This window comes from Macrobrachium nipponense, chromosome 18 (assembly GCF_015104395.2).
Source record: "Macrobrachium nipponense isolate FS-2020 chromosome 18, ASM1510439v2, whole genome shotgun sequence".
Lineage (NCBI taxonomy): Eukaryota > Metazoa > Arthropoda > Malacostraca > Decapoda > Palaemonidae > Macrobrachium > Macrobrachium nipponense.
The window spans coordinates 36,473,799-36,486,479 of record NC_087211.1 but is presented as its reverse complement, the minus strand read 5'-3'; the positions used below and the strand labels follow the sequence as shown (position 1 = coordinate 36,486,479).

The window sequence follows — 12,681 nt, the reverse complement described above, 5'->3', positions numbered from 1 at the left end:
TCATGTATCCTATATATATAAAGTATCATGTATCCTATATATAATTGATCATAAATAACAGAATCGAAATATATTTTTGCGTGTACGCACTAGGATCTATATATAAATGATCATAAATAACGGAATCGAAATATATCTTTGCGTGTACGCAATAGGAATCTATTTAAAGTGCACATATATTAATCATAATTATATGAATCCATATACATATGTATAACAAATCAGGTAGCCTATAATCAATCTGTTACTTTTATCTTACCAATATCTGCAGGTATTTATGAGTTAGTATATGAATTAATGAATCAGTATATAACAGTTAGCATAAACATTACTAATTTTTATCAATTCATATATGAAATTTTTTATCAGTTAAAATATGATTTTTATCATGTTAATCTTCATTCTATGCAATTATCAGAGTACATTAGTATTTTCTTGTGCATAAGTATCTTAAAGAGATGAAGTGAAAAACTGTATCATTATATATCATGTGATCACTATTATTTACCAATATCATTGTTTTATATTTTATTACTTGAATTCAATTCATTCATGTACACCATGAATTTTTATTTACTTATATATATATATATTCACATAGTGTCTGTATCACACTCCTATAAGTCAAATGCAAGTCAAGTTTGAGTAATATTCAGTAGTTGGTTTTGGTAGCTGACCGAGCTAATGTAAGTGTTTACATAATAAAAATATGGAATGTTAGTCCATATTATATAAAGAATAAAACTAAAGAGGTCAACCAGATTGCTTGCAGGAATGTGATCAGACTAGAGACGCTAAAGATGACGTATACAATAAGTATGTAGGCTAAGATAACATGCCGTCACCTGTAGTCATTCAATTGTTAATACACATTAGTCCAAGCTCCCTGCTTGAGACAACTACCCGACCTATTATCAAAACGGCCTACGTGATCTGTAGCGTGTCTCATTTGATTGTGTGTTCGTATGAAACTATGTCATTGTATGTATGTTCATATGTCGAACTACTGTCTGCTTCTTCATAACTTGAACGAGATGGTAGACAAGCAGAACAGAGTTAGCTACGTCATTAGAAACCCTGTACCTCTTTACCTAAGCTTTATCATGTAGAGGAAATAGGATAGCCACATCATTGGCAGAAGCGATCAAGCTATCGTCATAGAAGACTTGTACGATCATACCTGATCTTCATCATGTAAAACTTCAGAAGAATATACATATTTTTATACTTAGTGTTTTCTACAAGAACCTCACCGACCCATGAGTTTAACACATGGTCGTAAAGATATACCGACTTCGTAAGTGATCTACAAAACCCCAGACACTCCATTGAAGATGGAAGTGCAATACCAACCGACTTAGCGTATAGATTATCGCTAGTCTAACATTACCTCATAGGGCGCCTTATCATACAAGGCACAAGCCCTAATATATGTATATATATAAAAACACACACACACACACACACACACACACACACACACACACACACACACACACACACACACACACACACATTTGTGTCCGGAAAGGTCATTACGTTTGAGGCTGAGCTTGAGCTCAGGCACAGCTCTCCTGGATTAACCTCGATACTTGATGAACTAAGTCGAGGCTAAGGACAGTAACAGGAGTTACTAGTAAATAATCTTTGGTTTCTCTTTTTAAATTTCCTTCAAATGTCTGTGGCAGCATGGCGACCAGTATTACATCCACCTAGACATGGATTAATAATTTCATTTGTTGTACTAATGCAAAATCTAAGAGGTTTCTACATTACATTCGAAAATGAAAACTGTGGGAAGAAAGAGTGTCGTAAGACCACCGTTTGTTGGCCTGATATCACTTATTTGAGTCCATTAAATCATTGTTGAAAAATAATTGGAGTTAATGTCATTTTTTCATATATTATCATTTAAAATCATTCTTACTTACATGTCATTTTTTCATATATCATTTAAAATCATTCTTACTTACATGTCATTTTTTCACATATTATAATTTAAAATCATTCTTACTTACAACTGTTCTCGAAACATTAGCAACATAGTTTATAAAATGCCATAATATTTGGGGAATACAAGTAAGGAATTGAATGTGATAGTTAGAAGTGGTCGAAAGAATAAAGGTCCTTTTTTACAGCTTTTAAGTCAAAAGTCACATCGAATTGAAAGAGAAACTGAAGCTTATCAGTAATTTTATGTTATTGTCCTTGACCTCGCCTGGGTTAACCCAATACAGCTCTTCATTGGAAGACAACCGCAAATGGAATGACATTTGCCTGCGTCAAATGGTTTAAAATCCTTCGTTTGATTTTCAAGTTTCATTTATTTATTCATATTTATTTATTTAATTAATTATTTATTTCTTAGGAAAAATTAGTCATCTTTGCTGTCTTTTTTTCCAGCTATTTGTATTTTCTTCAATTGAAGATGAATGATCTTACAGTCCATTGTCTCAGTGTCCTTGTGACCATTCACACAGCCTGATTTTAGTTGACAATGAACCAAATCTACAGTGGCATGTAATCCGTGTGTACCAGGAAATTGTTGTTTAGTGTTAATTATGATTCCAGTTACTGAATGTGTTTGTTGTATTATCTCTTCCCAGTGGCACGATTCCAGTCACTGGATGTGTTGTCGTATTATCTCTTCCCAATGGCATGACTCCAATTACTGAATGTGTTGTATTATCTCTTCCCAATGGCGTGATTCCAGTTACTGAATGTGTTGTATTATATCTTCCCAATGGCATGATTCCAGTTACTGAATGTGTTGTATTATATCTTCCCAATGGCATGATTCCATTTAATGAATGTGTTGTATTATCTCTTCCCAATGGCATGATTCCAGTTACTGAATGTGTTGTATTATATCTTCCCAATGGCATGATTCCAGTTAATGAATGTGTTGTATTATATCTTCCCAGTGGCATGATTCCAGTTACGGAATGTGTTGTATTATCTCTTCCCAATGGCATGATTCCAGTTACGGAATGTGTTGTATTATCTCTTCCCAATGGCATAATTCCAGTTACGGAATGTGTTGTATTATCTCTTCCCAATGGCATGACTCCAATTACTGAATGTGTTGTATTATCTCTTCTCAATGGCATGACTCCAGTTACTGAATGTTTTGTTTTGTATTATCTCTTCCCAATGGCAGAAAGGTCTGAAAAAAATGTTCCTCTGACATACATACTCTACTTTCAGATCAGATACCTGAAGCAGATGAGGAAGCCGGTGCAGAGCAGCCTTCAGAAGGGCAGGATACACGCCGTTCAGGCCCAGCAGGGGAGGAAGAGGTACGCGCAGATCACCATCAAAGGGGACAACGAATTCTGCCTCCACCATCTCAGGGATGAAGCCCCCAGTTACGAATTCCACACTGTCGATGTAAGTGCTCACTCCGAGTTCTTGTTGTTCCACCCGTGAAAAGGAAAATGATATTGATCATAATGGAAAGGCTATACGAAATGTACGTAGTATTCCAGAAACCCTTTGTCGCTATTATAGGGTGACCACTGATTAAAGTGAGAGTTCTGCAGCAGCAGTGAGTCCCGCTCCATACTGTTGTCTCGCCAGTTGGCTTTTTATTTTCCACTTGAAAGTATATTAAAGACATCACTTATCATAGCAGGTTCTAGGCTATTAAAATCTCCAAATGTAAAGAGGTGCTTCAGAATCATTCAAAAGAACTTCGGAATCCACATTTTTTTATCATTTTAAGTTTTGTTGGATGTCGATTCCATTCCAAGTAAATACTTACATTTCAGTTTGATCGATTTTTCCACGAAAATGCTCGAGCCTCACTTCTTAGCTTCCCTCGTGAATTGTCTCTTCGCGTCCCCCTTTAAGGTTTGGTTTTAGTATGAAAACTGCCTACATAAGAGAGTAATAGGCACGGCAGTTTAGCAGTGATCTCATAGCATATCATTTGAAAAAAAGTGTATAGTCTCCCTTTCGAAGGTAACAGTGAATCCACCAGTACAGCCAACAAACAAAAACAAAGAATAACAGAGTCTCACGCTATCAACCAACAAGAATTTCAGAATTAAGTGAAATGAGAAAAATCAGGAAAAGTGAACATTCTCGGTTTGATGAGATGTGTTTTCCTCTCTTCCTTATTCGCTGGAAGACATTCCTTGTTATGAAATACACCAGACCAATTACAAACGACGCAATCTGCAACGCAATGAATAGAAAGAAATAGAACAGTGGCGAGCCAGTATTTTGACAATTTACACTGTGCCATTAACATTAAATTCAACTCCCCCAAACAATGGACAAAATGAGCAGCGTTAAAAGAACGTTACTCAGTGGTAATGCAACAATAGGACAATTTAACATTCGTCCTGCAAATTTCAATTTGCACAAGATAAACAATATTTAAAGAAAGTTGAATTTTCCACACTGACGCAACATTTTTACAATTCGCCAATAAGTAAACAATTAATGAACACCTAACATTTCTGTGGAACTCGTCCTTATTATATATTTTGAAGGCAGAATCTCTCTCTCTCTCTCTCTCTCTCTCTCTCTCTCTCTCTCTCTCTCTCTCTCTCCCCTCAGACGGAATTCACTCTCTTTATAATCCCTATTTCTTCACTGCATCCCTCATTGTGTTTCTAATGACAAATTTATTGTCAACTTGCACTGCACAGATGGCTGCGCCACTCCCGGTTTGGTCCAGAGGTTGTTTGGCCTCTTCCTGTAGAAGCATAGATTTTTTCCATGTCACCAGGGGCAATGGAGAGGTGAGAGTTGACGTATTTACGGACTGTGGTGGTAATTACTTTCTACTTCTAAAGTTAATTACTCCATGGTGTCTCCTCTGTCTATTGATGCTGTTTCTTCAATGACCGCTTTCCAGAGATCACTTATTTTCTAGGCCTACGTGAGGACATTATGGAGGAAAGCATAAATCAGGTCGGATTGTCACATCTGTCCGGACATCCAAAGGGATTGGGTTTTTCTTCGGTGAAAAGCATCATTCCCATGAGAACATTAATAGGAATACAGAATTTCATGTTGTTTTGAAGGGTTGTCCGAGCATCTCTCATGTGCAGCTCTAGACTGAGCACTATCATGTGCACCTCTGGACGGAGCATCTCTCATGTGCAGCTCTAGACTGAGCACTATCATGTGCACCTCTGGACAGAGCATCTCTCATGTGCAGCTCTAGACTGAGCACTATCATGTGCACCTCTGGACGGAGCATCTCTCATGTGCAGCTCTAGACTGAGCACTATCATGTGCACCTCTGGACGGAGCATCTCTCATGTGCAGCTGTGGATGGAGCATCTCTCATGTGCAGCTGTGGACCGAGCATCTCTCAAGAGCAGCTGTGGACCAAGCATCTCTCATGTGCAGCTGTGGACCGAACGTCTCTCAAGAGCAGCTGTGGACCGAGCAAGCATCTCTCGTGCAGCTGTGGACCGAGCAAGCATCTCTCATGTGCAGCTGTGGACCGAGCAAGCATCTCTCATGTGCTGCTGTGGACCAAGCAAGTATCTCTCAAGAACAGCTGTGGACCGAGCAAGCATCTCTCATGTGCAGCTGTGGACCGAGCAAGCATCTCTCATGTGCAGCTGTGGACCGAGCAAGCATCTCTCAAGAACAGCTGTGGACTGAGCAAGCATCTCTCATGTGCAGCTGTGGACCGAGCAAGCATCTCTCATGTGCAGCTGTGGACCAAGCAAGTATCTCTCAAGAACAGCTGTGGACCGAGCAAGCATCTCTCATGTGCAGCTGTGGACCGAGCATCTCTCAAGAGCAGCTGTGGACCGAGCATCTCTCATGTGCAGCTGTGGACCGAGCATCTCTCAAGAGCAGCAGTGGACCGAGCATCTTTTCTCTAATGTGCAGCTTTTGTTATGGGACCGAAGCAAGCATCTCTCATGGTGCTAGCTGTGGACTGAGCATCGTTTCAATGAGCAGCTGTGGACCAAGCATCCTCTCATGTGCAGCTGTGGACCGAGCAAGCATCTCTCATGTGCAGCTGTGGACCGAGCAAGCATCTCATGTGCAGCTGTGGACCGAGCAAGCATCTCTCATGTGCAGCTTTGTCGGACCAATTGCAAGCATCATGCTCAATGAAACATTGCTGTGGACCGAGCAAGGCATTCCTTCATGTTGCAGTCTTGCTGGTGGAACGGAGCAAGCATCATTCTCATGTGCAGCTGTTGGTGTGGACCCTCATTGGCATTCTTTACAAGAGCAGGCTGTGGACCAAGCAGTTCTCTCATGTGCAGCTTGGGGTGGACCGAGCAAGCATCTCTACATGCTAGCTATGCTGTGGGGACTGAGCAAGTATCTCTCATGGTGCAGCTGTGGACCGATTTCATCTTCTCCATTGTGCAGTACTGTGGGACCGAGCAAGGCATCTCAAGAGCAGCTGTGGACCGAGCATCTCTCATGTGCAGCTGTGGACCTCCGTATGCCAAGCATCTCTTCATGGTGCTGACGGTGTGACCAACAAGTATCTCTCAAGGCAACAGCTGTGGACGAGCAAGCATCTCTCAAATGTGCAGCTGTGGACGAGCATCTCTCAAGAGCAGCTGTGACCCGAGCATCTCTCATGCCTGCAGCGTGGAACCGAGCAAGCATCTCTCATGTAAGCATGTTGGAGCGAGCATTCCTCTTCAGAGCAGCTGTGGACCGAAGCATCTCTAGTGCAGCTGACCGAGCAATCTTCTTCCAGAGCAAGCTGTGGACGAAGCAAGCTCTCATTGTGCAGCTGTGGAACGAAGCAAGCATCTCTCATGTGCCAGCTGTGGACCGCAATCTTCTCAAGAGGCAAGCTGGTGGACGAGCATCTCTCATGTGCAGCTGTGGACCGAAGCATCTCTTCAAGAGCAAGCTGTGGACCGAGCAATCTCTCAATGTGGCCAGCTGTTGGACCGAGCAAGCATTCTCTCATGTGCTAGCTGTTGGGACGAGCCAAGTCTCTTCCAAGAAGCAGGCTGTGGACCGAGCAATTTTCTTCTCCATGTGGCAGCTGTGGCGAGCAAGCATCCTCTCATGCTGCAGCTGTGCGACCGAGCAAGGATCTCTCATGTGTAGCTGTTGGACGAGCACTTCAAGAGCAGCTGTTTGACCGAGCATCTCTCATTGTGCAGCTGATGACGAGGCATCTCTCAAGAAGCCAGCTGCTGGACCCGAGCATCTTCATGTGCAGCTGTGGACCGAGCAAGCATTTCTGTTGCAGCTGTGGACCGAGCATCTCTCAAAGAGCAGCTGGTGACGGGCATCTCTCATGTGCAGTCTGTGGACGGCAAGGCATCTCTCATGTGCCAGGCTGTGGACCGAGCATTTCAAGAGCAAGCTGTGGACGAGCATCTCATTCATGTGCAGCTCGTGGACCGAGCAAGCATCTCATGTGCAGCTGTGACCGAGCAAGCATCTCATGTGCAGCTTGTGGACCGGAGCAAGCATCTCACTGTGCAGCTGTTGGACCAAGCTAAGCATCTCTCAAGAACAGCTGTGGACCGAGCAAGCATCTCCATGTGCAGCTGTGGACCAAGCAAGCAGTCTCTCATGCTGCAGCTGGGACCGAGCATCTTTTCAAGAGCAAGCTGGGATGAAGCCAAGCATCATCTCATGTGCAGCTGTGGACCGAGCAACGCATCCATGTGCAGCTGTGGACCGAAGCAAGCATTTCTCAAGTTTTGCAGCTGTTGGTAGCCGAGGCAAGCATCTCATTGTTGCAGCTTGGACCAAGCAAGCATCTCTCAGAAACAGGCTTTGTGGACCGAAGCAAGCATCCTCATGTGCAGCTGTGGACCAAGAAGCATGTCTCATGGTGCCAGCTGTGGACCGGCAATTCTTTTCAAGGAGCAGCTGTGGACTGAAAGCAAGCATTTCTCTCATGTTGCAGCTGTGGACGAGCAAGCATCTCAATGTGCAGCTGTGGACAGATCAAGCCTATCTCTCATGTGCAAGCTGGTGGACCAAGCAAGGCATCCTCGCAAGAAACAGCTTGGAATGGACCGAGCAAGCATTCTTCTCATGGCTGCCAGCTGTGGACCAAGCAAGAGCATGCTCTCATGTTTGCAGCTGGTGGACCGAGCAAGCCATCTCTCATGTTGCAGCTGTGGGACCAAAGCAAGCAATCTCTCAAAAGAACAGCTTGTGGACCGAGCAAGCATCTCAAAGAGCAGCTGTGGAGCCGAAGGCAAGCATTTTCTTCATGTGCAAGCTGCTGGGACTGAGCAAGCATCTCTCATGATGCAGCTGTTGGAGATCCGAGCATCTCGTCTAAGAGCAGCTGTGGACCGAGCAAGCATCTCTCATGTGCAGCTGTGGACTGAAGCATCCTCTTCAAAGAGCCAGCTGTGAACCCGGAGGCAAGCAATTCTCTCATGTGCAGCTGTTCGACTGAGAAAGCATCTCAAGAAGCATCTGGGTGGACCAGACAAGCATTTTTCTCATGTGCAGGCTGTGGACTGAGCAAGCATCCTCTCATTGTGCAGCTGTGGACCGAGCATTCTCTCAAGAGCAAGCTGTTGGACCGAGCAAGCATCTCTTCAATGGTGCCAGCTGGGTGACCCGCAGCATCTTCGTCAAGGAGGCAGCTGTGGAACCGAGCAAGCATCTCTCATGGTGCAAGCTTTGCGACTTGAGAAAAGCATCTCAAGAGCAGCTGTGGACCGAGCAAGCCTCTCTCATGTGCAGCTGTGGACTGAGCAAGCATCTCTCATGTGCAGCTGTGGACCGAGCATCTCCGAATAAGAACAGCTGTTGGAACCAAGCAAGGCATTCTCAAGATTCAGGCTTGTGTACCAAAGCAAGAAGCCATCTCATGTATTGCAGCTGTAGGACCCGAACGAACGCAATCTCTCATGTGCAGCTGTGGACCGAGGCAAGCAATTTCTCAATAGGGCAGCTGTGGAGACCAAGCAAGCATCTCATGCTGCAGCTTTGGTGGGGACCGAACAAGCATCTTTCATTTCGATTGCAAGCTGGTGGACCGAGCAAGCATTTCTCAAGGGCAGCTGTGGACCAAGCAAGCATCTCATGTGCAGCTGAGGACCGAGCAAGCATCTCTCATGTGCAGCTGTGGACCGAGCAAGCATCTCTCATGTGCAGCTGTGGACCGAGCAAGCATCTCTCATGTGCAGCTGTGGACCAAACATCTCTCAAGAGCAGCTGTGGACTGAGCAAGCATCTCTCATGTGCAGCTGTGGACCGAGCATCTTCCGAAGAAAACACTGTGGACCAAAGCAAGCTCTCAAGAAGCAAGCTGTTGGACCTAGCAAAGCAATTCTCTCTGCAAGCTGTGGACCAGGCAAGCAACTCTCATGTGCAGCTGTGGACCCGAGGCAAGCATCTTCTCCAAGAGCAGTTGTGGACTGAGCAAGCATCTCTCAAGAGCAGCTGTGGAGGCCGAGCATCTCTCAGAGGCAGCTCCTGGATGAGCGAAGCAGTCTCATGTGCAGCTGTGGAACTGAAGCAAGATCTCTCAAGAGCAGCTGTGGACTCTCTAAAGAGCCTGAGGAGCGTCTCTCATGTGCAGCTGTGGACCGAGCAAGCATCTCTCAAGAGCAGCTGTGGACCGAGCATCTCTCAAGAGCAGCTCTGGACTGAGCGTCTCTCATGTGCAGCTGTGGACTGAGCAAGCATCTCTCAAGAGCAGCTCTGGACCGAGGATCTCTCATGTGCAACTCTGGACCAAGCACCTCTCATGTGCAGCTGTGGATCGAGCATCTCTCAGAAGCATCTCTCAAGAGCAGCTCTGGACTGAGCATCTCTCATGTGCAGCTATGGACTGAGCATCTCTCATGTGCAGCTCTGGACCGAGCATCTCTCATGTGCAGCTGTGGATCGAGCATCTCTCAGGAGCATCTCTCAAGAGCAGCTCTGGACTGAGCATCTCTCATGTGCAGCTATGGACTGAGCATCTCTCATGTGCAGCTCTGGACCGAGCATCTCTCAGGAGCAGCTCTGGGAGCCACAAGGGACAGATGGACAGTGAACTTCGTTCTCTTAGGACGCTTAATTTCATTAATGGGAAGGGAAAGAGGCTTAGTCTGAGAATTTTTGTGGCAAGAAAAAGGTAAAATAAGTTTAACCCCTAGCAATATCAATTCAGCCAGGTTCTTGGGTAAAATCATGATCTAGTCAATTCCATGACTAAATCAGAAATATGATTGTCATTACAATCATATATATATATATATATATATATATATATATATATATATATTATATATATATATATATAATTATCACATGTATATGTAGTATATTTATAATATATAAAACTCATTTTTCCCTAACCAGTAGTAGGCCTAGGAGAATAACAAGACCACAGTCACTGCTACTTCTAACCGTTTAATCGACAATGAACTCCCACGTAGAAAACATCCACATTACCCGCTCTGTATCTTGCACTCAAGGCTCATGAGCAGAGTATTAAATTTCCTACATACCACACCATTTAAGGCATTTGTTCCAACACCTCTTCCACACACTGTCCAGCACTTTATTAGACTTCATCTCCTTCCTTTTCAACAATGACTAATTATACACTCTTGCTACCAAGCTTTCCCAATCTTCTCCACATGATTAAACCATCTCCAAACACCCTCGTATATCTTTTCGCCTACAGTAGCCTTTTTACGACTTTTCCATATCCCACCCAAAAATTTCTTAAACTTTGAATTCCCTTGAAAAGCCATCTACAATGTGATATTTATGATTACAGTATGATGAGCTGATGGAAGAGATCAACACTGCTGCCGGACTGACATTCTTGGAACTGGGCATAGGACAGGACTGTCTCGGACGTCTCTTAATTCGCCTCTCACTTCCCAGTACAAATAAGGCCCATCATTTCTACTTGCTGTGCACAGGCGAGAAGGGACCATCCTACGCCAACACCAACTGCTTGAAGGTGTGGAACAAGGGCGACGACAAAACAGAGTTCGCTGTCTTTGGTGACTACGAGGAGAATGACGGATCTGGCGGGAAGGCAATCATTCCTGGTGTAGACTGGGAGGAAGAAAACCAAAAGGACGAACACATGATGCCATGGGTCGAAGGACTGGTTGGAGGCAAGTCAACGGAAGCCACCGCTGCCATGTTTGGCATCTTCCTCAGAGATAATCCTGGCTCAGAATTGCCCGGATGCTTTGGGAAGGTTGAGAAGGGACTGGAGGTCCTGACGGACGCTCTTGACAAAAATCCCGACGTGGGGAAATGTCGAATTGTCGACTGTGGAGTTGTGTTTTCAATGTGAGTGATGTTACAAACGGTAAATCTGACTTTCTAGTGATGCAAAAGCTGTGATATGTAGATACAGCAGAAGAGATGTTGTAACTAAGATTTTTTATATATATTTTCTATATACTCGAACATTTCCAACTGGTATCTTAGTCATACTTTTCAGTTTAGAGTAAGTAAAGATAGCTATTCACAACGCTACGTAGGTACTAAGAACATTTTTATTTTTCCTTTTTTTTGAGTATTATATAATACATTTCACAATTAACAAAGTTCAAATTTTGTTCATTTTGCTATAAAGTGAAATAAGGGCTAAGAAATTATAATTATTTGTTCTCGTGATAATAATCACACAATGTTCTTTATTTACTTTTAAACTAAGTAAAATGGCATTTGATTCCATATGTTATTCTCTTTATTAAATGGAGTCAAGCAGACAGGGTTTGATTTGTGACTGAATAAATGACCAATTACACCAAGGCCTGGCTATATAGTCTACTGTGGACATTTGTTTTGGAGGGGCCATTGTGATGGGACTGATAACTCCGTCTCATAGTTAAGGATTAGCAACTTGCAGCACCCACCAGGAGAGTCGGGTGCAAACACCAATGTGGCCTTAAAGAGACCTCAAAAAAAAAAAAAGAGACCTCATAAGCCAACTCCTTATTTCTCTCACAAATCTAGTTCTCACGTCCTTGGGGAAGCCGGTAGCCGCAGAATATATTGGGCTGAAGCGAGAAAATACTGCTGCTACTTTTGAGGTCTGTGGGAAGACAGGACTCGTGGGACTCTGTGTGGTATTGTCTGTGGCTGATTCCGAAATCCCGGAGCTTTCGAAAATAGCTGTCGTTTTGCCTCTATTTTAAAAGCCAGTACATTCAAGAGGACAGTCATGGTGCAAATAGGACTGGATAGGAATGGAGGAAGTGTGAGGGTATAATAATTTACAAAATCAATTATGGTTTCCTCAGTAGCTCAGAATACAATTCAATCTCTATAAACTCAAATACATTAGACTTTTTGCCCATTATATATATATATAAAATCACACACACTCTCTCTCTCTCTCTCTCTCTCTCTCTCTCTCTCTCTCTCTCTCTCTCTCTCTCTCTCTCACTTTTGAATCCACGGTAGAAAGGTAAGTGAAACTGGGGACTTGGAACAAGTACTTTCTTAGTTTTTTACATTTTCAAGTTCACACTGAATATAATAGAACTTGAAAATGTAAAATAAACCATGAAGTTACTTGTTCCAGTCCTCAGTTATAATTACCTTTCTGCCGTGGATATAAGAATATAGTATTCACAAGTGCGTGTTCCTTCATGCCATATTTTCACTGACAGTCGTTCTGTGCATTAATACAATTACTAAGGGGACCTCACTAAAACTGGATGGTATTGGAGATATTTATTCAAGAAAGGTTATAAGCTTTCAAGAATGAACTTTTCTATAAAGTAAACG

The 12,681-nt window shown here is 43.3% G+C and overlaps 1 protein-coding gene across 1 annotated transcript; it reads left to right on the top strand.

Annotated features, from left to right (window-relative positions):
* Positions 1-2,291: 2,291 nt before the first annotated feature.
* On the top strand, positions 2,292-11,655 carry LOC135196971 (uncharacterized). Its single transcript, XM_064223845.1, has 2 exons — positions 2,292-3,390; positions 10,703-11,655. Exons 1-2 carry the CDS (start codon positions 2,659-2,661, stop codon positions 11,234-11,236), a joined length of 1,266 nt encoding a protein of 421 aa, XP_064079915.1. The 5' UTR covers positions 2,292-2,658; the 3' UTR covers positions 11,237-11,655.
* The last annotated feature ends 1,026 nt before the right edge of the window (positions 11,656-12,681 follow it).